Genomic DNA, 26,032 nt, shown 5'->3' on the forward strand with positions numbered 1-26,032 from the left:
CTCTTGGACATTATCTACGATTTGCCCTATTTTTTCAGAACTTTATTTTAATGCTTTTGGGACTTGCTGTATTGGGATGGTTCTTATTTTGCTCTTTGTAGAATAAGTAAATTATTAGAAATAGATATGATACTTTTCTGAATTCCACTACCCTGTAGCCCTCTATCTATGTGTGTGTCTATTTTCCTTCTCCACTAGTCGAGAGAACAGTCTGAAGACGAATCTGAGGAGTCAGTAAAATTTAAGAGACTGCACAAGCTTGTGAACTCTACTCGGAGAGTGAGGAAGAAACTTATTAGAGCTGAAGAAATGAAAAAGCCCAATACAGAAGGTGAATATGAACGTAATGAATTTAGCGCATCTTCTGAGTGGCGTGCGCCTCCATGCGCCGCGCCAGGAATGCTACTCTAGTCAGACTGGAATAGCATTTCTGCCGTACAAAACGCCAGCACTTTTGATGAATTGGACAATCGGGCATGGCCACGCCTGTCCTGCTCCAGTTTCTCAACAGTTTTGCCAATTTTGGTGGAGCTGATTCAAACTGACATAAAAGTACCAAAAGTTGCTAATTTTTTTGCGCAGCTCCACATTGCATAAACATTTTGCGACTTTTCAAAACTTTAACGGCACTGTTCTGGCATAATAGTTTTGGTGAGCCAGCCCCATAGCCTCTTGCTTCTGCCTGCCTGTATTGATGTAATGATTACCTACTTTATCTCACGACACAATCAGACTGCCATAGAAATCGTACTGAGATCAGCCGCCAATGCCCAGACTGGCTGGTGGCTTTCCCAATCCGAGCGTGACAGCTGCATATATTTCTATGCAGCTGTCCCGCTCAGGTCAGGAGAGCTGTGGCCAGTTCGAGCACTTCAGTTCGATCTCAGTCTGATTTACATGGCCGTCTGACTGCTCCCTAATATTAAGAGTTTGTTGCTATAATTATTGCCAATCAGAAGTCTAAATAACTCCATTACTCGTTTGATCTGGCACCCCATACAAGAGAGCCCAAGCTCTGAACACTATAACAAAACATTAGGAAGATGCAGCAGCCATTCTAGTAACGAAATCTATGAAATTATTCTTAAATATCAACTATTTGGTACAACCCACTTTACAATTACCATGTTTTTATGCAGCTTCCAATTCAAGTAATTAGAACTTTTTCCTTTCTGAAATGTCATCTGCTTTAGCTCAAGATGCTTTAGGCTCTCTTTGGCAGAGTGACTTCCCACATTCTTTAAATATTTGGCAATGCCTTAGCTATTATAACAATTAATTAATTCATAATAGAAAGAGTGTTTTTTAAGCTATGATCATGCAAGCTCGGCACCAAATTGCAAAAGTTCACTTAGAAATGTCACAGAAATGAATATTGGATGCCTACTAATTCGATATCTTGTTCCACAGGTCTAGAAGATGCAGTTCACAGCACTCCTGTTGTAGATGATAAATCAGCACTTTATTCTGGAGTCCATAAGAAGTCACAATGTAAAGATAAATCATTAGAGAAAACCCATCCAGAAGATTTCCCACTTTCTATGTCTCCTTCATCTGGAAACCTTGACACAATGAGCGTCAACAGAAAACTAGTAAAGACACTGAGTAAAACAGAAGGTCGAGGGCTTATCAAACCCCCAAAGAAAATGGGAACTTTTTTTTCGTATCCTGAAGATGACAAATCCCAAAAGGTTTCCCGTTCCATGACAGAACGAGAATTAAGGAAAAGCCTTGGCTCCTTGAGCCATGGGGTAAGTACAGAAAGTGTTTGCTTTTATGATAGAAACAGGCACAAACATCATCTTTTGGTTTCCCTGGAAGAGGTGCAAAATATCAGGAAGCAGATAAGATTGAAGAAACTTGACTCTAATTACTCGTGTGCTAGAGCTTTTCTCAGCCAGCGACCATCTAAGAAAGGAACATCTTCTCCAGTCTACGACCAGCAAATATTCCGCCAACGGACTAAAGGAGGCAGCAGTGTCTTCCCAAACAGAAGGCCAAGGGGCCGCACGGTCAGCGAATTCAACATTACCTATGTGGTTGAGAAAAGCTTATACAGCCATTTGAACTTGACTCATCTTGTCCGACCCGTCAGTGACCGAACCCTTACCAAGGCTGAGAAACGGTGCTTACTGGAAGAAGAGGAAGAAGCGGAGAGAAAATGGGCAGCCACTGTGGACCGTTGTACTAAACGGGTTCTCTTAAGAATCCATCAAAAGTCTGTGAGTCTGAATGTTCCCTTGGAGTTTGCCTTCCATCTCCTACTGAGCTGCAGTCAGCGATGACATTACATAACCCTTCCCACGTGTGATCTTCACTTTAGATGTGCACATTTTTCCACTTCAGATAGATGCCAAAAGAAAGCTTTAGCCGCCAACATTTATTTCCAAATACTTAATGAACTGTGAACATTTTGTAAGTGTGGATAGAGTCCCCTGCACAGGCATTGTTGTTTTACATAATGTGCCTGTATGTAAAAAATAGTCCCTTACTGGCCAAGTGTAGTATAATCTAGGTTTCTGTACTGCAGAAAAATGTGCCAGTTCTTTGTGTTCTCACATTTTGGTTATAGAGCGATGTCTAATTTCACAACCGTAAACAGGCCTGACAAATCTTATCTCATGGAAAGATGCCTCAAGGCGCGCGCTCTCACTTCTACTGCACGGCAGTGACTCTGCCATTTGTATAAAGATTTCATTATTCTGCATTGGCTCTCACATATTCCTACTGGTAATTACTATGCCATTTAGCATCTTACGGCTTCACAAATATCCCATAAGACATCTACTCAGCATAAGGTAAAAACATTTTTACATTCAATAGAATTTCGCACTTTTATCTGTTACCCAATCTGCGTAAGCAGGGAGTCACTTATCAGAATGAAACGCATCGCTGACTGCAATCTCTGGGGCATGGAGAGGGTTCACATATTGTGGAAGTGGTCATCCCGTGTGCCGTTTTGTTTTCAGACTACGCAGCATGCAGACGGTTGTGTTCATGTCATATTCCTATTATTTTCCAAAGATTCTTCTGATTGCATGTTGCCACAGATCATTCCATTAACTGTTCCATGTGCAAGAAGCGTCAGCATTGGACCCTTTTTTACTCTGGCTTTGCCTTCAAGATTATTAGGGACCTGTAGGTTACAGTGAACATAAACAATTGTATCAATGCTCTGACATTCTGACATATTAGTAGGTTTCCTTCTAGCCTGACCAGTTTCATTGTATCTTGCCCTATTTCAGAGGCTTTGGTGTATAATTTTTGCACTGTAATGAGGAATAACATAAACCTTTAGGGATGTGGAAGAAGCAGAGTATAGTCTTCCTTTTTTTGGTTCTCAGGAGGTTTACCATAGATCTCTTATTTTAATTGACCATTTTTGAGCCAGGGACTTGTGTCTTTTCGTTTTACTTGGGATCCATACTTCACTGACGTGCCAGCTGAAACTTCCAGCAAAGTTGTCCCCTCTCCCCCTCCCCCCTTTATATAAAGTAGCTACAAAATCTGTTTATCTCCCTAGTGTGGTTACAGGCCTTTGTTTTTTAAAACCTGGCTTTTTCTCTGCTTCCTCCAGCTGCCTCCTATGTTTTCTTTTCACAGAAATGTCTCTAGTGTTGTAGAGAAGGCTGAAGGGTCTTGTTTTTCTGATCACTTGGACAAAAGGCCAGTAAATTGTCCATTTCCTGTGCAAATAGCTACATTTAACAAAGAAGAGATATAGGAAGCGACACATAGTATACAGGAAAAGGCAAGAATTGAAAGGGCCATGTGTGTTGGGATGAATAGGGACACTATAGATAGATAATAAGATATATAATTAGATATAATGGGGGAGATTTAGTAACTTAAGTGCTTCAGAATTCTTACCGCCTTGCTTAATAAATGTGGGGCAAAGTACATGTTTTAAAGATGTTCTGGGGTTCCTTTGACAAGTGGGTATGTCCTCTAGGGAAAGTATGGTCTAATGTGCGATGCTGGGCACCAGAAAATGTGCCAAAATTTTGGTACAAATTTCTGGCACATAATAAGCCAACTAACAGGGGGTTTAAACTTAGACAAGCCAATGTTGAGATGCACCAGTTTATTTAACTAACATACGCCACTGTGATAAATTCAGCTGTCTGCCAATGTAGACCACACAACCGCCGAGCTCAGTGATTGGCTGCAGCAGTCACAAATGACGTAAGTGTGACATCACATCTGCAGCCTGTAAACTGGCGGCCAGTCCATGTATTGCAGTCTGATCTCGGACCAATTTGTACTAACGTCTGAAGGTGCCCTAAGGCTGACCTACCTGCTTCCCGCTAGGGCGGTTTGACAAGCTGCTGGGTATATACAACCCCTGGCAAAAATTATGGAATCACCGGGCTCGAAGGATGTTCATTCAGTTGTTTAATGTTGTTGAAAAAAAACAGATCACAGATATGGCACAAAACTAAAGTCATTTCAAATGGCAACTTTATGGCTTTAAGAAACACTAAAAGAAATCAAGATAAAAAATGTGGTACTCAGTAAGGGTAATTTTTTTCAGACCAAGCAGAGGGAAAAAATTCTGGAATCACTCAATTCTGAGGAAAAAATGATGGAATTATGAAAAACAAACACACAAAAGTACACTCCAATACATCACTAGTATTTTGTTGCACCACCTCTGGCTTTCATAACAGCTTGCAGTCTCTGAGGCATGGACTTAATGAGTGACAAACAGTACTCTTCATCAGTCTGGCTCCGACTTTCTCTGATTGCTGTTGCCAGATCAGCTTTGCAGGTTGGAGCCTTGTCATGGACCATTTTCTTCAACTTCCACCAAAGATTTTCAATTGGATTGAGATAAGGCCATGACATTGACCTTATGTGTCTTCTTTCAAGGAATGTTTTCACAGTTTTTGCTCTATGGCAGGATGCATTATCATCTTGAAAAATGATGTCATCATCCCCAAACATCCTTTCAATTGATGGGATAAGAAAACTGTCCAAAATATCAATGTAAACTTGGGCATTTATTGAAGATGTAATGACAGTCATCTCTCCAGTGCCTTTACCTGACATGCAGCCCCATATCATCAATGACTGTGGAAATTTGCATGTTTTCTTCATGCAGTCATCTTTATAAATCTCATTGGAACGACACCAAACAAAAGTTCCAGCATCATCACCTTGCCCAATGCAGATTCGCGATTCATCACTGAATATGACTTTCATCCAGTCATCCACAGTCACGATTGCTTTTCCTTAGCCCATTGTAACCTTGTTTTTTTCTGTTTAGGTGTTAATGATGGCTTTTGTTTAGCTTTTCTGTATGTGAATCCCATTTCCTTTAGGCGGTTTCTTACAGTTCGGTCACAGACATTGACTCCAGTTTCCTCCCATTCGTTCCTCATTTGTTTTGTTGTGCATTTCCTGTTTTGGAGACATATTGCTTTAAGTTTCCGGTCTTGACGCTTTGATGTCTTCCTTGGTCTACCAGTATGTTTGCCTTTAACAACCTTCCCATGTTGTTTGTATTTGGTCAAGATTTTAGACACAGCTGGCTGTGAACAACCAACATCTTTTGCAACATTGCGTGATGATTTACCTTCTTTTAAGAGTTTGATAATCCTCTCCTTTGTTTCAATTGACATCTCTCATGTTGAAGCCATGATTTATGTCAGTCCACTTGGTGCAACAGCTCTCCAAGGTGTGATCACTCCTTTTTAGATGCAGACTAACAAACAGATCTAATTTGATGGAAGTGTTAGTTTTGGAAATGAACATTTACAGGGTGATTCCATAATTTTTTTCCTCAGAATTGAGTGATTCCATAATTTTTTCCCTCTGCTTGGTCTGAAAAAAATTACCCTTACCGAGTATCACATTTTTTTTCTTGATTTCTTTTAGTGTTTCTTAAAGCCATAAAGTTGCCATTTGAAATTACTTTAGTTTTGTGCCATGTCTGTGATCTGCTTTTTTTCAACATTAAACAACTGAATGAACATCCTCCGAGCCCGGTGATTCCATAATTCTTGCCAGGGGTTGTACATATCACTCTTCTTATGAATACATTGGAATCATCACTATGTAATTAATGTATTCTTTTGACACCTTTGGTTTTGGCTGTTGCTGTAAGATGTTACCCCTTAATATGGCTGTGTACAAAGCTGTAAGATGCACTTTAAGGCAGAATTTGTACTGAATGGAGTATAGAGAAGGGACACGGAGTCTTGGAAAGGAATTGAAGTGTCCTTCCTAGGATATAGTCACGTCCAATCTGATTTTGTAACTGACCACCAAACGGTATAGTTATGATGACAATTGTGTGACGCCCCACAAATATGGTACACAGATCCAATTCTAATTAATAAAAGCCAATCATAATCTCCTTTCATTATAAATCCTAGTCAACTATGCTTTTTAATACAAAGGAGAAAAAGGTATTGAAAGCATATGCTGCACAAATATATGACAAAAGGACCCTTTTTCCGCATCCATCAAGCCCCTGTAGCCCATGGACATTTTCAGTGAATATTTTCTGCTGTGTAAGCTGAACATTTGGCGACATTTTATAAACATAACCTATCCATATCCACAAAAAAGTGAGTTTATGTATAGGATGTATTTCAGGTATAACTACTACAAGGATACAATTACATGGAGGGATTTGGGGTCCATCAAGGAGTATTGCTATGACTAACTTTAATTTGCAGAGCAATGATCTATTTGTGAACAAAGTGTAAAGCCGGTCATATGAATTAAAATCTTCGCATATCTCTTGAATTACGTCTAGCTTTGGGGTAGCCAGATTGTTGAAAAAAAATAGCTTTCTGTACATGATGGGTTGTTCTGTTGGGATGAGAACACATATCTTCATGCTGTAGTCACGTATATCAAGAATGCTGTTGTCATACATGGAGAATAAGTTGCTTACAGTGTTCCCGAAACATCTTAGGTTTATATAAAAAAAAAGAAAGTTGCGGTTATTTCTGAAGCAAGAAAAAAATATTATGGCAGGGGCCAGCCTTTAGGGAAAAAATGAATGGACAAAGCCTTGGATACTGTTAGAAAAAGAAAATACACATATACAAATCCTTGGTACATTTATCATTTCTATTGAAATATTATTATTAAAAAATAAACTTGGTTACTCTTTTGATCATTTTATGATCAGCTACAGTTACAATTACCTTAAAATAATGTGGAGCAAATACGCATGGAATGTAACACTTCACTTCTGAAAATGCTTTTCAAAAATATCATTTTTCATAGCCCATATACACAATGAAGGTATGGCCAGAGAACCAGCTTAAGTTGTTGTGTGAAGCTCTTAGAAGACTTTTAATCTGCCTTTTCATTTTCAGCATGGACACTGTTAATCTCCCTTATTATTTTGTGTTCTCAGAAATTTAGGCCAAGGTTCATCAAAGTGTTTTTGCAAGAAATCTGGCATAAAATACTTTGATAAGTCACAATTTTTTGTGCAACTTAAGGTTGTGCAAAATTGTTTCATCTGTTTGTCATTTTCATGCCAGTTTCACCCAGCTCCTCCAAAATGGGTAAAGCGGGTGCAGGATGGGGGTGTGACCCCACTATTGATCTAATTCATGATATGCTGTGGCATACCTTACCCCAGAAATCTTACTCCAGAACTTGACTTTTGTAAGACTTGTGATGAGGCGCATGGAGGCAGATGCCACTTTTTAGGTGCGTCTTACTCATTAAAAGGCGCATGCTTCTTATGAGTAAGGCGCCTCTGACTCCAGTTTCCCCCTGTGAACAATGCCGGTCTAAGTGACCAGCATATATTGTTTTAGGTCATGCACCATTCCTCCTTAGAAAAATATTACTAATGCAATTGTAAAATATTAGATATCTCGCTTACTCATTCTTAGCCCTCATTCAAACATCTGATTTTCGCGTACGAGTTCTATCCGTGGTTTTCACGAATGCCACTTGTACGTGTGATAGTCTATGGGGCCATTCAAGTGTCTGTGAAGACATATCCGATTTTGATCAAAGTCGGCAATGCAAGTCTGAGTCAATGAAAAGATCGGACTGCACTCGGATTTCACAGACAATCACATAGGAAAAGGTGGAGAAACTTTTTTTTTCCTTCACGTCTGAGAAAAACTGATGTCACTCGGACCACACTCTGATCAGAGTCTGATCAAAATAATCAGTCCGCTTTTCCCATACATAAGAAATCTGATGTGAATGAATCCTTATGGAAAGTGGATATATATAAAAGTTAGTGCAACCTAATCTACGGGATCTTCTGAAGTACCCAACCAGGTCAAAGCTTTTTTTCCAATTTGCCTCAAACTGGCCATAGACATAAGATCGCTGTTCGTTAAGTGATTAAGTCCAGAGCTTTCACCATGTCCATACATGATCAAGGGCAACTTATCCTGTTGCTATTTTAATACAGCATTGATGGCAGATTAATATCCAACAACATATCGTCCCTTTGACCATAGATTGTCAGTGGGTGCCATCAAATATATGTCATCTCATGCATGTGGCCAGCTTTAGAAAAAGGGCAGCTGCATCAGAAAAATCACTGACTATGGCCTCACTTTTTTTTTATATTTTTGTTCTTTTTTTGTGTGAGTTGAGGTGTTTTCTTTGCCGTTTCTTTAGGATCGTCATTGTCTACCTGTGTGTAAATAAAATTTCTTTATGTGGCAGGAATAAGCTGACTTTTTCACTTTTATGTTTGACCTTTTTACCTGACGATGATTGATTTTGTGCATGGTATATAGTAATATCATGTATATTCAGATATTTCCCACTATTGTTCAGTCCCTTTTAGAAAAGTGTATAGCATGCACTCATGTAACATGCTGGAAGCAGATAAAGAAGTGGGGGGGAGAAGATCAGGCAGGGTTTTTTGTGAACAATGAGCCATATGGTTAACATACATTAGCACATCCTGCAGAGGGTTTGAGAGATGTCTCTGAAGACTTTGATGAAGTCTACAAATAATGGCGTCTACCAGCAATGTCTTAAAAGTGGTTTCTGTGCCTCCAAACCAAATGTCCTAGACAAACAGCTTCTTATAAAGCGTGTGATACACACAGACCTCATTTGTGAGCATGAATCACTGTGGTGTAACATCAAATACTTCAATGTTTTATTTTCCTGGTTTCCATTGCTGGATATGCTTTGTGCTTTGTGACGTTCATTCTCCGATTAATTGTATTCTTTTTTATCTCCATTATCCCATCTTTCTCTTGCTATCTGCTCCCTTCCCTTCTATTCTTTGTTATTCACAGAGGACCTGCAGCTTTGGTGGATTTGACCTAAACAATCGCTCTCTACATGTTGGAAATAATGCGGACCCTCTGGTGAGTTCATTGTGCTTCTCCTTATAGACCAGTGTCTGATAAGATATGTAGAGTATATAGGAGACACAAAGCATTAGATACTTATGTTATCTGAATATTATATAAATCTGTAACCAGATTTTTGCCACCTAATCTGCAGAGCAGCATAATGAAGAGACAGAGACCCTGCTTCCCGTGATGTGTCACTTACTGTGCTGCTTAGTGTAGTTTTGATGAAATCAGTGTTTTATCAGGAGGAGATGATCACTAGAGGACTAGTAACCCTGCCGCCATGTAGTCCTGCATATTGATGAGCTCTGTATATCTCCGCCTCCACCACTGATTGGCAGCTTTCTGTGTACGCTGTGCATAGACAGAAAGCTGCCAATCAGTGGTGAGGGTGGGGTTACTCAGGGCTCATCATTCACATAATTGTAGATCTGCATCAGATAAAACACTGATTTTTTTTCAAAATGACAGCAGCCACCCCAGTGAGTAGCACATCATTGGTATCAGTATCTCTGCCCCTACATTATGCTGCTCACAGATAGGGTAGCAAAAATCTGGTGACAGATTTCCTTTAAAGTTACATTTTACTGCCCTCTCCAGGACTATTTTCAGTTACTTGACCTCATTGTGTTTAAAAACTATTCCAAAAACAGTCAGTAACCAATAAGATCATGGCTCTCAAATAAAATCTGGATTCTGATTGGTTACAATACTGACACATTCTCAGAACAATGTTTATGCATGAAGACCAATAATATTTATTATTAAAGGGATTCTGTCACAAGACTTTTATTACACATTCACTAGCCGTGCCAGAAAAGTCACATTGTTAGCGGTCTGGCAGCCAAGTTTCTATAAGAATTCTACACTGCCATCACTTAGCTGAAGTTCTGTGTTTGAATAAACACGTAAAGTTTAGTGCGCTGTAGAAAACTTTTTATTTGCACACTGCCAACAAGCAGGCAGACAGATTTTATTTGGCTTTTTAAGTGGATACATATAGTACATTCAGTAGCCAATAGATGAAATTGGCTGCTGGAAATTGTAACAGATTTTTTTGTGGTAAAAAATGGAAGTACCTAATTATTGTTGGACGATAGGAGTGAAGTTATCTAAAGCCATAATAGCAAATCTAATAGCCGGGCTACAAACACATCTTAAGGTTTTTTAAGAGTTTTTGGAGCAGATTCTCTCCAAAAACCTCCTCAAAAACTCCTGGAAAACTCTTAAAATGAATTTGCATGGGAAATCCACTTTGCTGTTCATATTAGGATTTTTTTAAGTCTTGTCTTCTAAAGTGATTTTGAAAAACTTCTGGTAAAAAAGAGAAACTGCATGTCACTTATTTGAAGAGGATCCTGAAGGAAACCTCTCCAAACTAGGCAATGTCCAATTAAAAGGCTACAAAGAACACTTCAGAAAAAAAACTCTTAGGGTACGTGCCCACGATCAGGCTACAGCAGCACTTTGGACGGCGCGTATTTTCGCTGCGTCCAAAGCGCTGTGTCTGATCACGCAGGTAAATCCGCATGTGTTCATTGACACATGCAGAGTTATCACACTCTATACATTCTATTGGGGACATTTCTGCTGCGGAGACTAGCATCTCCACAACAGAAATTGGCATCCTGCGGCTCGTAAAGCCGCGCCGCGGGTCAGTTTATACGGTTTCAAATAGAAGCACAATGGACATGGGATTTCTATAAATCCACTGTGCTTCCACTGTACAACGCAGCGGTTTGGACGCAGCGCAGGTGATCGGATCGTGGGTACGCCGCCTTAAAAACCTCTTAAGGAAAAAAAGGAAAACTCCCAAAAACAAGATTTTCCTGAAGCTGTTTCTGTATGAAAAACTCGTAGGGTCCAATTCATCAAAGCTTTTTCGGCAGAATTCTGGAGTAGAAAACTTTGAAAAGTTGTAACATTTTATGCAACACGTGGTTGTACACAAATGTTATGACTTTTGGTGTTTTCACTCCATTTTTGCCCAGCTCTGTTAAAGTGGGAGTTGCTGTGGCATGACCGGCTGCCACAACCCCCTGCTTGTCATTCAAGATGAGCGGTGGCGTTTGCTACTCTACAAATCTTACTTCAGCAGGGACTGGAGTAAGATTTGTAGTGAGACGCACACTGAGGCCTAGGCTTCTTAATGAATCAGGAGCCTCACACCCCACCCTGCCTCCTCATCAAGCACAGCATGAAAAAAGCCAGTCTTATTGAATCTGGGCCATAGTTTTTGAGCTCCTCAAAAAACGCTATATGCATAGAGGGCCTTTCCACCCCAGTGCACATATCCTTTAAAGGGCTCAGCGCACATCCTCGGTCAATAGGCCAGTGGCCACACAAGCATGCCTCTCCTTTCATTTCTATGGGAGTTATGAAAATAGCCAAACAAGCACATGCAGCCATATTTGGGTGAATTGAGACAACCGTATACCTCTTTTTAAGTCACGGTGGCACATGACTACCCCATTTTCGAGATAGATGTTGATCCTAGCAGTGTGACCTGCATTTATCAAATGTTTGTAGCATATCCTATGGATATGCCATAAATATCTGAGGTGGCAATACCCCTTTAGGTAGACATGGTAGCTATGGTTCTCAGCTTGTGGTGCCCATGCATTATGGCACTCCCTTCTTCCCTCATAGATTTGGAGGACCAAGATCTTTTAGTGAGGCTGACGTCCAACACTGTTTAGTATTAGTGCTTCACAGATCATACCTACAAATAGCATTTTTCAGTCTCTCACAGATATTTTTTTTACCAAGAATGTTCAGTACCTCCCTGTATATACAAGATTTTGTGGAATACACCTTAAAAGAAAGATTATGTTTCTAGCAATCATTCGCTCATACACGTGGCTCCACAAATAGCTAGTTGCCCTAGGCTCTTACCCATCAAATACATGTGGCTATTGGAAAAGCGGAGCTTGACCTGATTTACTCTTCCAGGAGAAAGATGGGGAGTTTATATACAAAGAAGTCATCAAATCCCCCACCACGCCGAGGATCTCGCTTGGTAAGAAAGTCAAGTCTGTCAAGGAAACCATGAGGAAAAGGATGTCCAAGAAATACACAAGTTCTGTGTCAGAGCAGGTCAGTAGGAAATTTACATTCCTTTCCTGCAAATTGTTTATTGAAGTTAAGCTGCTTCAGAAAGCAGAGACAATGTGTCCAGTCCTGGATCCCAGCTGTTCCAGAACGCAGGCTTCCACGTATGTATACACAGCCTCCAGCCTCGCTAGGCTCGGTGCTAAAGGGGGCCGAGGAAACGGGTTACAGGTATTAGTCAGGTGCTAACATTCCTGGAACTGAATACATCTCTGAGCTGGCCAGGGTCTATGGCTACCATAGCACAGCAGGTGAAAAGAAAGCCTAGACTCCAGCCAAAGTTACGGCACAACAGAACTAAGAGGTCCCAAGACTAGATTACACTCAGACACACATTCATTGACCAGAGATCAGTACATACTTTAGATTTTAAAATTCAATAGCCCAATTCATAATTTGTGGGTCTTTTGAAGTTACTTTTCTTTTTTTTACTCTTGCGGTATTGGCTAGCATTTTTTGCACAAAATTGATCAAAATAATAATGAATCGGGCCCCTAGTGTTTTCTTTTTTTTCAAAATTGGTACATTGCTCTAGGTCCGCTGGTAATCTGTGGCAGCATTCACAACAATTGGGGTGTTTTGCACATTTTGACTTCCCCATTGAACTCAATGGGGAAAAATTTACAAGAGATTCCACAATATGAGTTGATTTGATTTGTATCAATTTTTGCTCAGGAAGCTTCTGCAGTGTGTGGGTAAGATTTATTCAAGTTTCGTTATCTTCCATAATATTTATGTTACATGTGAATATAGCCTAAGACGGGGCACAGTCATTGTGCTTCTGGCATAAAACTTTTATAAGAATAAAGTTGCTACTCATAGAAACTAATAAGATAATTTCCTTTTATGTTCAAACCTGCAGTACACAGATAACAGTACAGAAATGTAGAGTCTGCTATTTTCCCTGTAAACCATACACAATTCACTTTTTCCCCCCAAACGCAATAATCATGAACAAATGCACATTTGAATTATGTTATGTTTCTGCAAATTAATGGAAAAGAAGCAGCATTTACATACAGAATAATAGACGCTTTATAATCCTTTTCTGCAGCACATATTCTAAACCATGTGTAAGAAAAGTTATCTACAAGGTTAGCGCCATAGACTCTACACTGGTATGTGCTGCCCTCTAGCTGTGCATGGCTGTATTGCAAACAGGCTAGCATAACAAATATTATATTATATAAACTTTTGCGTGGAAGAATAGTCGTATTGCTTAGTCAACCTTAACCTCTCACCATGGAGAAAAAGAGTTAGAATTGCTGGTGAATGACTTTACATGGCTATAATTATTATAGCATGGTGTAGCAATAATTGGTTGACGTAAAACGATTGTCTATTCATATCTGTTGTTTAAACATTTGAACAGCAAAACCCTTTGCAACTCCATTGGCATAATGAAACAAGAACCGAACAACATGGTACAATTTCATAATAAGTCAAAATAAGGTACTCCTGCATAAATATTAGACCTAAAGAGAATAGGAGTGAGACACCCTATAAAAAGTACAAGGAAATATAAGTGTATTTAAAATAGCATTTTATTGAGTAGAAAAATAGATAAAAAAATCATGTGACACTAAAAGAGCAAATCAAGGCAGGGTCAGAATACACACATAGCAGCCACGGCTATGGATTCGTGGGTCCCCCAAAGGGTTAAGTACAGAATTGCATTGGTCAGTAAATGATCCGTAAAGTAACTAGGCTAGTACCTATAGATATAGTGACAGCATCCATATATAAGTCCAAGTAGTACCGGTAAAAAGAAGGACTAACAGCTGAATGATGTAATGCACACCAGGAGAAGTCACATAATCCCAAAAGTCAACGGAATACAATACTGAAAACTCACCCATGGGGACAGGGGTAGCCACAGAGCTGTGCTACAAGCCCCGACGCACGTTTCGCGTGGCTTCCTCGGGGGGCTGTGGCTGTGGATAGGGTAGGCACCATTAAATACCCCCTTGTAGGTCATCGCTGATGAGAGCAGCGCATGCGGAGTGACTGCGTCCCCCCCTGAGCGTCGCGTCACGTGCAGGCCAGTTTCCCGGGGGATCGCGGGCAGGGACGCGAAAGAACCGCGTCACTACCCACAACCCCCTCGTACGGAAGCCCGACGGGGCGCGGCCGGAGGAGACGGCACTGCGCATGCGCGGCACAGCGGCGGCCATAATGAAAAAGGGCAGACATATGGGCAAAAGCAGAACCCAGAGCTCAAAGGTACCCGTCATCATAATGAGTGAAATGTCTGAAAGATACAGATTCTTATATTATAGAGGGGGCCATCGATTCACATATGAGCATAGTTAAATATATCAATACATGTCAGAAAAATACATCCATAATCCCAATATAGGTTAACACAGAGTTCGAAAAACCATATAATGAAAATATACATTCATCATTGGGTAGAGTATATAGCAAGCTGGCACAGTGGATAGCCATCCAGACGATTGTTTGTGGTGTGGATATTCCGGATGGCCAATTCCATATAAATCAGAAGGGATCCTGCATATGATGTAGAGGTGTAGATAATGATGCCTAAATATGCACAATATAAATAAGAGAAAGAAAAGAAGTAAGTGAGAAACAATGTAAGACAGAAAATAAAAACCACAATTAAAAACGGAGAAGATGAGGAACTACAAAAAAGAAGAGAAACTATTATTTTCATTGAGGCCCCCAGGGGTCACCGTGTCCAGTGTAGCTATCCAACGGCACTCCAATTGCGCCAAAGTACGCTTATAATTGCCACCCCTGGTGCCTAATTGCACCATATCAATCCCAACAAACTTAAGGAGTGAGGGGTCACAACCATGGCGCAGCTTAAAGTGCCGTGGGACTGTCTTGAGTGTCGAGAAATCCGCAACATCCCTCGCAGCTACCACGTCCCTGACGTGTTCTCTGACACGGACTCGAAATTCGCGGGACGTAAGGCCCACGTAGTTTAATCCACATGGACATGTAGCCATATAGACCACGTGCGTAGAGCTGCAGGAGATATGGCGGGTAATCCGAAACTCCCTACCCTGACTAGCAGAGAATGACTTAGTCCGAATAATGTTTCGACAGGCCATGCATGACCCACATGGATAACATCCCCATCGTGATTTGGTCACCCCGAAGGGAGTAGAGGTAGGGGCGACATAATGGCTCCTGACCAGAGAATCCTTCAGGCTTTTCCCCCTTCGGGCCGTCATCAATGGTCTATCGGGCAGGATTTTATTGAGTACTGGCTCTGTTTTAAGGATAGGCCAATGTCTATTAAGAATCCCACGAATAGTCTGCCAGTGGCTGTTGTATGTTGATATGAATCTGATTGGAGGATCTCCTCCATGCGATCTATCAGAGTTGATCAAAAGGAGGTCACGTGGGGTTCTCTGAGCCCGTCTGTAGCCTCTCCTAATAGATCTCGCGCTGTAGCCCCGTTCCCGGAATCTTTCGCATAGGTCGCGAGACTGAGCCTCAAACGCCGCATCGGTAGAGCAGATGCGTTTGGCTCTGAGGTACTGTCCAACAGGAATGGCCCGAATGGTGGCCGGTGTATGGGCTGATGTTGCATGTAACAATGCATTGACCGATGTTTTCATCAGTCTGTAATAGGCCATCCTGCTGGACAGTAATGCCAATATCCAAAAAATCAATATGGGTAGGATCCCATATATATGTGAGTCTTATGTTCAGTTCATTCCTATTCAAAAGAGCAATGAAATTATGAAGCTCAGTCTCGGAACCCTGCCAAATAACAAAAATATCATCTATATACCTAAACCAACACTGCGCCTGGGCAGCGGCGCGCGCGCCACCCCCGAAAATCTCCCTCTCCCAAAAACCGAGAAAGAGATTAGCATAGGATGGCGCACACGCCGCTCCCATCGCAGTGCCGCGTCTCTGAAGAAAAAAACGATCTTTAAATGTGAAAAAATTGTGGGTAAGTATAAATTCAAGTAGTTCCAAGACCAGTGCACGAAGGGAGGCGTCCAGAGTACTGCTCTCAAGGAAGAACCCAACTGCACGTAAGCCATCCGTATGGCCAATACTAGTATATAATGATTCAACATCAACAGCCACCAGCAGATTACCCGGGTCAAGATATATGCCATCAATTTTACTGAGGACGTCCCCAGTGTCCCTGACATAGGAGGGCAGCGTCTCCACCAAAGGGTGCAAATAGTGCTCAATAAATTTACAAATAGGGTTGCATAGCCCACCAATGCCAGAGACAATGGGACGTCCTGGTGGGTCTGAAAGGTTTTTGTGGATCTTTGGGAGAAGGTAAAAGGTCGGAATGACCGGATACCTAGTACAGAGGCCATCAAGGACTTTTTTGGGGATAATACCCTGTTCGTATGCACGTTCTAAAATGTCAAAGAGGTCTGCTCTGAAGGATGTCATGGGGTTGTCGGGTAAGGTGCTGTAAGATGTACGGTCTCTAAGAAGTTTAAAAGCTTCCTTCTCGTACTTCGCAATAGGCCAAATCACGACATTTCCCCCCTTGTCCGCTGGTTTAAAGACCACATCTTTTAATGATTGTAGCTCATTTAGGGCTTGTCTCTGTTCCATCGTAAGATTATGGTTCTTTGATCTTCCGGACAATGCCCTAAGGTCCCTACTGACCAATTTATTAAATATTTCCACTTGTGGGCAGAGGGAAAAGGGGGGAAACGTCGTAGATCTGGCCAAAACAGAGCCCGGAAAAGTACCTGCTTGAGTTGAGGCGCTTTCACTCTCTAACTCCTCCAGAGCCGACAGCATAATGGCATAATGTATTCATGATAGCAGACAGATGAGCCGCCTGCTACACCAAGCTGACAATGCTTTACTCCACTAATCCAACAGATATGTCACTTTGACGCCTATAGACTGCACTGATGCCAGTTGCTGACAGATTTATGCCAAGCAGTTTCTGCTGTATTTAAGGGCGTCTTTTGAAGCTAGTATATGTTTGCACTGCTTAATGAAAGGTCAGCTTCTGTATATATTAGAGATTAGATTCCTCAGGTGCTATGAATGCCATTGCCCTCGTACTAGAAAAGGTGTGGTTTTTGGAAGACATGGTTCACATTTAGCATCACAGCCCACAAACTTAAAGCTTTAACTTTTGTTTTTGAGTAGTGTGTGGTGCATCATATAATGATGTCCCCACGTCTTAAACATAACGATAATGTATGTGAAGCGCTGTGGAATATGTTAGCGCTATATAAAAATAAAGATTATTATTATTATTATTATTAAACATCCCTATGAATGACAGGTAAAAAACGCAGAGATTTTATTGCTTTTATGTCACCAACCAACAATTTTTCTACTAGAATATTGTATAACGTACAGAATGATGTTGATCAGGTTTTGATACATGGGTCAATAACAAAGGAATTGCTTAAGCCATTAACAGTAAGTGACGTGTAGCAATTGTCCTGCAATCTTACAACATATAAAGGATTTCTATTGACTTCAGCTAAAAATCAGTAAGTGCTAGAAAGCCTTGCCCGTTCTGGTGCCCCATGGTCGTCTGACACACACAGCAGACAAAGGGGTTATTGTGGTTCAGAGATCACGTGCTTCTATTCCAGCTACTGTAGACATTAAATACATGTCTTGCAAAATGCAAATTATAGGTTTCATTTGACTACTTTTATGACTATTTGTAAGTTCTGTGCACTTGGCCTGTCTGAACTTTTGGCATCATTGGAAAGACAAGTTGCTGCTTCTACACACAGTAATTTTCCGTAGTTTCATACAGTTTACACTGACATTCTGACTTTCTATCGGTTGAGAGGTTATTGACATGTTCTGATTGTTCATTATGTGGAGAATTAGATAGGTCAGGGTCTAGAACTTTAAAGGGAACCTGTCAGCTCCCAAAACACTATTTACCTGCAGATATAGTGGTGATTTGCAGGAAAATAGAGTTTAAATCATATTACATGGGTTTACTGGAAGCACAGATACAGGGAGAAAATGAAGATATATTCTCCCTGCAGATGCTCGCTTCCAGTCATTGGGGTGTTGCACAGCAGGCTGTCACTCACTGAACCTCCCTATGACCGAAAGTGAGTGGCTGCAGGGAAAATATAACTTTATTTTCTCTGTAGCCATCGTGCCAGTAAGTCTGCTACACAGGGCTTATACACTATTTACCTGCAGATTACCACTATATCTGCAGGGAAATAGCATTTTTAGAAGGGACAGGTCCCCATTAAATGATGGTTTATAAAGCATATAAATATAAAACTACACCTATTAACTGGTACTGATATCTCAGCCTCAAATGCTGCAATATGCTGCTATGTCCTAAAGCTACAAATATAGTCTAATTGAAGTGAACCCAGAAGCATTTAACATTCCTGATGTCTTTAGGACATCCCATTGCCCTATATTACCAGAACACATGATTCATATGTGATGGATGAATTCAGAATTTAAGATTTTTGCCCAAGTTTTGGAATAAAATTTTAAGCAAGCACATATGGATGTGACGTTCACTCATCTACATAAAATTGGCCATGTACAGTGGTTTAAAGTAAATTGTTACTTGAAAGTGGATTGAGCCTGCAGACAAGGGTGTAAATCCATGAGGTTTTGAGCTTTACAGTCCGCTGCATAGAGATCTTTTTCTTAGAATGTATCTGTTTTTTGTATGTATGAATATGATGGAATAGGTATGAAAGACGGATCTTGAAATGCATAGCTTCAAAGTGTCATGAAAACATTTTTTGGTTATTTCTTAAAGGGAATTTGTCAGCGGGTTTTTCCTTTGTAGTCTGAGAGCAGTATTATGTAGAGACTGAGAGCCTGATTCAAGTGATATATCACTTACTAGGGTGTGTTTCACTGTTTCAATAAAACCAGTGTTTTATCAGCAGGAGATTATCTCTACAGGACTAAGTGTCTCCTGCCTCCTAGTCAACTTTCTCTGTGTACCCGCAACAGTGTTAGCAATTTTTTGTCAATGTACAGTACAGTGTACACAGAAAGCTGCCAATCAGTGGTGTGGGTGGGGTTATACAGGGCTCAGCATTCTGAGCACTGCTAGATCTGCAGCAGAGAAAACTGATTGTTTCACAACCACTGCTCTCAGTAAATTAAGTGATACATTGCTGGAATCAGGATATCTGTCCCTGCATCATGCTGCTGTCAGATTACATAGCAAAAAATCTGCTGACAGATTCCCTTTAAATATTATACATTTGTTAATCTACGGTATATAGCTGATGCATCATATTTAAACCAATATTCATTAGGAAAGTAGGAGAGTTGGTAGTTTTTATGCTAGTGCTTTTTCTTTTTAGTAATGCTAATAAAAGTTTGCTGCTAAAGTTTCATGTGATCTTCTCAATTTTTCATTGTGTACAAAATGTATCCTTGAGTTTAAATTTGTATCTCCATGTTAAAATATACTTTTCAGGACTCCAGCATAGATGGGATACCTGGTTCTCCTGAATCTCCTCTGCCCCCTACAAGCACACTTGAAAAGCCAAAACTGAAAGCAGGAGGCTCAGTGGAAAGTCTTCGAAGCTCGCTGAGTGGTCAGAGCTCTATGAGTAAGCTTGTCATATTGAATTTTACATGTAAAGTGCATTTTATAAGGTGGAGAGGATGGCGACTGAGAGATCCAATGCTTAATTGTTGTCTGCTGTGATTTCACATGTTATTTAGTAGCCTAACTATCTGTTTTATGGTAGACGACCTGCACAATATTCTCATTACCCTTCCTAACTAGGGTAATGCTGCGCTGTTACAGTGCAGAGAGGCATTCATACCGATCTGTCTAGCCAGGGCTTCTGACTGGTTCATCTGTTTTCTTAGGTGGCCAAACTGTAAGCACAACCGACTCCTCTGCAAGCAACAGGGAGAGTGTCAAGTCTGAAGATGGTGATGATGAAGAGCTGCCATATAGAGGTCCATTCTGCGGCAGGGCCAGGGTGCACACTGACTTCACCCCCAGCCCCTATGATTCGGATTCTCTCAAACTTAAGGTTTGTGGGCATATTTATGTATTAATCCTCAAACCAATGACAACCGAAAAGTGTTAAAATGCAAGTCCACTCACAATGAAATCTATCATTTACTACATTAATAATGTAGTCAATTGTCGTAGAGCTGTTTCTAAACATTTGGAGAACATCAAGCTTTTATAGAAGTAGACAATTCAGTGAGGGATCCTAGTTAAAAAAAGCAAGAAATGTTGCTAAACACTTCTTAAAGAACGGAGATCTAATGTGCAGTGTTGCATTACATTCTTTACTTACTGTCTTTTCTACAGAAAGGAGACATCATTGAAATTATAAGCAAGCCTCCAATGGGCACATGGATGGGCCTTTTAAACAATAAAGTTGGCACTTTCAAGTTCATTTATGTGGACGTAATCAATGAAGTTGAAGAAAAGCCTAAGCGTCCAACAAGAAGGCGTCGCAAGGGAAGACCACCAAAGCCCAAGTCAGTAGAGGAGCTCTTGGATCGCATTAATCTTAAGGTTTGTTGCGTTTTCATCATTCTACTCAAATTTTACTAAATCAGCATTTGCCAAAATGCAGATTATGTTATTTTTGTAATTTGCTTCCTCACTGGTCACCGTTTTCCTGAACTGTAAAGGGCCATCAAAACGTTTTAAATAAACCAAACACTTATACTCATTTTACCATTCCCTGTCTGGCCCCGTTGTTGCATCTTCATATTACCGCCATTAGCGCTGACATCCCATGTGCCCTGCACTTATGCGTGCATGTGCTGAACCATACCGGGCCTTCAGCGAGAGCGGTGGGGATAAGAAGATGCTATGAGAACCGGTTGCGGGACCGTGAGGAGTGGAAGAGATAGAGAGGGGAGCAGTAAGGTGAGTATAATTATTTCTTATTTTTTACAAATGATGTTTATTATGTTCTGGGGACTGGAGAGACATTCAGAATATCTTCACTGTAAACAGAATTTCACGAATCTACGTGATCTGGCAAATTCAAGTTTTGCCAGATTCGCTCATCTCTAGAAATGACATGTAATATGAGGCTATATAGATCAAATTCTTCAGCTTTGATGAAACTTGTGTCCCAACCTTCTATAAAACCCTTTCAGAAGTGGACATTCATGTTATTGTGTACAAACCCAAGCCTCGTGTATACTCCTAGCTATGGCATTATGAAGGGAGTCTTTAAATGTATTCCGAGTTACACAGCAAAGATGCAATTAGAAAATAAATGTGATTTTTCTTTTACTACATGGAAACCGAGAGCCAAACTTAATAGAGGTTATAGGTATAAAATAAGATTTATCCAATAACGGTTTCACCTCTGTGATAAAACCACCAAGCATGAAATCAGTTGCTTATATTACAAAGTGTATTTAATGGACTAGCTGAGCAATATGATTGCTTATTATGATTCCTTGCATATGGGCTGTCCCGGGTTTTCTCAGCATACGAGCTTGTCGTGGTCACTGCAGACAATAACTCACATTGCTGACAAATATACAGCACAGAAAGACGATTCAGTTACAGTGATTAGCTGACTACTGGTAATATGGTAATACCGGACAATTTCACAAAATTACATTTACCTCTATATCGTCTATCTACGCATTAGAAGTGTTCTCTGTGACATTACATTAGGCTCAGCTTTTAAACAAGCTTGCCTTTAAGAGCCAATCCAGAATATGGCTTTTTTGGACTGATACGTTTTGATAATGAGCCAATAAATCACCGGTATAGTGAAAGTGTACCGCCATGCACAGCAAGCTATCCCTTCTTCCTCGGCATACATACAGATCAAGTCCTGGCAGAGTTTTTTCTGTATTTGTTTCTATATATTCTTTAGCTGTGCTGGAAGATCACACACATACATAGGAGTGTTTATTACATTATGCCATTAGATGTTAATTTCTAAGATCTCCCAATGTTCCGGATAACACATCTCTTGTTGTTGTCGTCCTTTCATTAAGACAGCTTTTGTGTTTGCTTTCCAGGAGCACATGCCCACCTTTCTTTTCAATGGATATGAAGATTTAGACACGTTCAAACTGCTAGAAGCGGAAGATTTGGATGAACTGAACATACAAAATCCAGAACACAAAGCAGTCCTCCTGACGGCTATTGAACTCTTACAGGAATATGACAGTAAGACTTTCTGAATATGTAAAAACAATGGGGCATATTTATCAAGCTGAATGCACCAGAATTCTGGTGTAACTTGCACAAACAAACTGTCTTTCAAGACTCGCACCATATTTATTAGGTGGTATAGACACTTTTTGTACTTTGTTTGACAAGGGGGCGTGGCCTCCCTGAAAAGGGATGTGGTTTGCTGGGAAAGGGCATGGCTTAACGTGCGCCATGCGCAAACTTATGACACGTAGCAAGCCAACTAAGAGGTGGCACCAACTGAGACTGGACAGTGTTACAATGAGCCAAACAGCATGGACCACTGTGATAAATCTGCTGCATCTTAAGACTGTCTAGTTGACATTTACACTAAGAATTAGACAGTATGGATAATTATGCCCTAATATTTTCCTTGATGATGACCTGAATATTGACTATAAGAATGTTATAATTTAGAAAAACAAAACATGAGCAATCCAAATAAATATGCACTCTATAGAGTGTTGTAATGAATGTAGGACCCCTGTAGTTGGGCTGTCAGACATTGTTATAAACACTGTCTTATTTTTATTACAAATCTAGGCTGGACAGTCTCTAAACGCTCTAGATTTATCACAGTGCTTTATGCTGGTTGACACATTTGAGGCATCGTTATACTGCCTAATATAAGCATACTTCACCTGTTAGTTGGTTTTATTTGTGCTTGAAATTTGTGTCAAGGTTTCAGCACATCTTTTGATAGACGTCAGGAAGAAAAATGGAGTCTATGGCTCTCTCCAAAACCATGTTCATTCTCATCCTCCTTTTTGTATTTTAACCACTGTTTTTTTAGATTGGTTTTGAAACTACCTGAAATAAATCTATTGGTTTATCATTTATTTCGGACCGATTTGGTGTTCTGCAAGGAGCAGCAGCAGTCCAATAATGCTATGCTTGCTTGCATAGCTCTCAAGCACATTTTATTCATTGATTAACATTCATAACCTATACAAATCCATTAGGGGAGCAACCCGATCTCTCTGATCTCAGTGTTCTCTTTGGCACACGATATCACATTTTAGTCCGTTACTTCTTTCCAGCAAAGCCACAAGCTACTTGTCAGAATGTGTCTAAAGCACATCATTGTGGTGCATGGAAGAAGACATGGAAGACAGTTTTTTGGTGCAAATTATGCCGGAATTGGAGCACATTTAGAATAATAAATCTGCCCCGCTATCCTGAAAATCCAAGAGCAGCAGAAAACTCATATGTGCGCTCACAAAACATTACAGACCAAAAGAAACTGAACCCATGACCTTACAGGCATTAGAAATTGTAATCACACAGTTACACATGTGAGTAGCATACATAGTGTGAGTGTATTGATCTTGTTGGTGCTACCATTAAACCTTCCCATATGCCTGTATCTTAACTGCTATTACTGCTTACTTCCACAGGTAACAGTGATCAATCCGGATCTCAGGAAAAACTACTCACAGAGGGAGAGAATCGAAGTGGATGTTCCCCCCGGGACTCTGGCTGCTATGAGAGCAGTGAAAACATAGAGCATGGTAATGGCACGAAGTAGACAATGGCCAACATCATGCTGCCCCGCATTGCACACCATGTATACTGGCCAGCATGCGTAGGCTTCCATAGTCCAGCTATAAAGACAATACTTGTTCTGTTGAACACAGGAAACAAACTAATGTTAATTTATTGTTCATAGCCGGCACAGTTGGCCAGTATGCACATTACTGAACCCTGCGGACCTGTCTGTGCATTTTGGAATGGCTCATGCCTCCCTAACATGGATCACCCATGCTTGGCTTCATTTCCTCTGTAGCCTGTGTGCTATCACTGACATTCTTTGCCTGCGTCATTTTCATTTGCATTACCATCCTTAACGTCGCACTAATCAGGAGAACAGACTCCATTAACACTTGCAAACCAATCCTGTGGATCTTGGCTATAAGATGACTTAACACTGCTGAGTAACTTACCTAACTGGTTATTTTCATCATGCTAAACTATCTTCTAACATTTTGGACCAATTGATATGAAGATATACAGTTTGTCAAAAATTACTAAAAAATCAGATATACTAAATGTAAAACTTTTTACATATCTACAAAGGCCGCTTAAAATCTAGAGCACCTCCATTACTATTCTTGACATAATATTTTTGTGTATTGTTCATAGGATAGGTAATAAATATATAGGTAGTAAGCGATTGGAATCCCCACAGTACATAAGAATGGCCTGTGTGAAGAAAGAGGTGGCAACTAGTGACGAGCGAGTATACCTCATTAACCCTTTTGGCGAGCACGCTTGGGTGCTCGTCGAGTATTTTGGCGTGCTCGGCGTTTCATTCATTGTCACCAGGCTCTCTCTGCAAGTGTCACAGCTGTCTAACAGTCGTGACACTTGCAGGCGCGGCGACAGGGAATGAAACGTCGAGCACGCCAAAATACTCGGCGAGCACCTGAGCATGCTCGCCGAAAGGGTTCATGAGGTATACTCGCTCATCACTAGTGGCAAAACATGTGCACTATTGCTACATTCACATAGGGAGCTTTAGGACCCTCGTTCTCGTTATTCCTGGGGGTGCCACTATGGTCAACATATAAATGATCGGGAAAAAAATCCCAGAGACAAGCAAGTTTAAAGAACACATAGCAGGAAGAGGTGATTTTCTGTGTCTGACTTTCTGTAAAGCCTTTTCAGATTTTTAATGTCGGCCTCTCGGTACTCTGGAGTAGCATATAATTGCACACAGAATTACGATACAGATGGCAATCTGTTGTATAATCTCAATACAAGCAGAAATAATGATTTAGCGTTTCTGATTCTGCCTTCAAAATTAAAGGCCAAGAAGCAGATCCTACCATCTGCATCCTGCAGCTTGTGAGCCGTCATACTGTAAATAAAGATGGCCCGCCATCCATGGGAACATGTAAATATTACTTGGCTAGTAAATTATTGTATGGCTTACAGGTCTTTTTCACTGTCAAAGGGGGTTAAAAGTGTCCTAGTAAAGACAAACCGGTTGTTTAAAATGGAAGTAAACCTCAGCAGCCTTCACACTATCCAAAGCATTTCTGGTAGATGGGTCCGGGCAGCACTATGTGCACTAAGGATCAGATCCTACCTCTCACGCCTGTCTACACATATACACATTGGAATATTGCTTGTTACATTATGTTGCTCTCTATCTACATAGATTCCTTTACGAACAATGTAAGGGCTCATCCCTGTGGCTGAAATTATGATCCTAGTTTCATCCATATATTTGATGCATTCAAAAAAATGGATCCCAGCACAAGATAAGGAACTTTTCCAATTTTCTGAGCTGAGATCATTTTTCACTTTTGTTGACAAGCAGAGACCAAAAATATGGCCATGTGAATGTTCCCGAGCACTAAATGACCTCAGTGTTAACCGCAAATATTGCTCATCTACATGCTTTAACCGTGAAGTACTCATACCAAATTACATTTTATACTTTCTATCCAGTGTTACAAAAGAGAAACAA

At 40.5% G+C, this 26,032-nt stretch overlaps 1 protein-coding gene across 8 annotated transcripts in view; it reads left to right on the forward strand.

Moving 5' to 3' along the window:
- The window catches only part of SASH1 (SAM and SH3 domain containing 1), a 1,215,158-nt gene that overhangs the window by 1,157,955 nt on the left and 31,171 nt on the right, over positions 1-26,032 (forward strand). For 4 of the 8 annotated variants that reach the window (XM_073671384.1, XM_073671385.1, XM_073671387.1 and 1 more), the window contains 9 exons: positions 199-331; positions 1,411-2,222; positions 9,252-9,323; positions 12,264-12,407; positions 19,834-19,969; positions 20,235-20,404; positions 20,692-20,901; positions 22,383-22,533; positions 23,955-24,068. In XM_073671384.1, the coding sequence (XP_073527485.1) occupies positions 199-331; positions 1,411-2,222; positions 9,252-9,323; positions 12,264-12,407; positions 19,834-19,969; positions 20,235-20,404; positions 20,692-20,901; positions 22,383-22,533; positions 23,955-24,068 (1,942 nt within the window). The remainder of the gene's footprint in view (positions 1-198; positions 332-1,410; positions 2,223-9,251; positions 9,324-12,263; positions 12,408-19,833; positions 19,970-20,234; positions 20,405-20,691; positions 20,902-22,382; positions 22,534-23,954; positions 24,069-26,032) is intronic. The other 4 variants (XM_073671388.1, XM_073671389.1, XM_073671390.1 and 1 more) reach the window with 2 other exon arrangements.

Source organism: Phyllobates terribilis, unplaced genomic scaffold (genome assembly GCF_046119375.1).
Source record: "Phyllobates terribilis strain yellow unplaced genomic scaffold, ASM4611937v1 Scaffold_3__8_contigs__length_932513732, whole genome shotgun sequence".
Classification (NCBI taxonomy): domain Eukaryota; kingdom Metazoa; phylum Chordata; class Amphibia; order Anura; family Dendrobatidae; genus Phyllobates; species Phyllobates terribilis.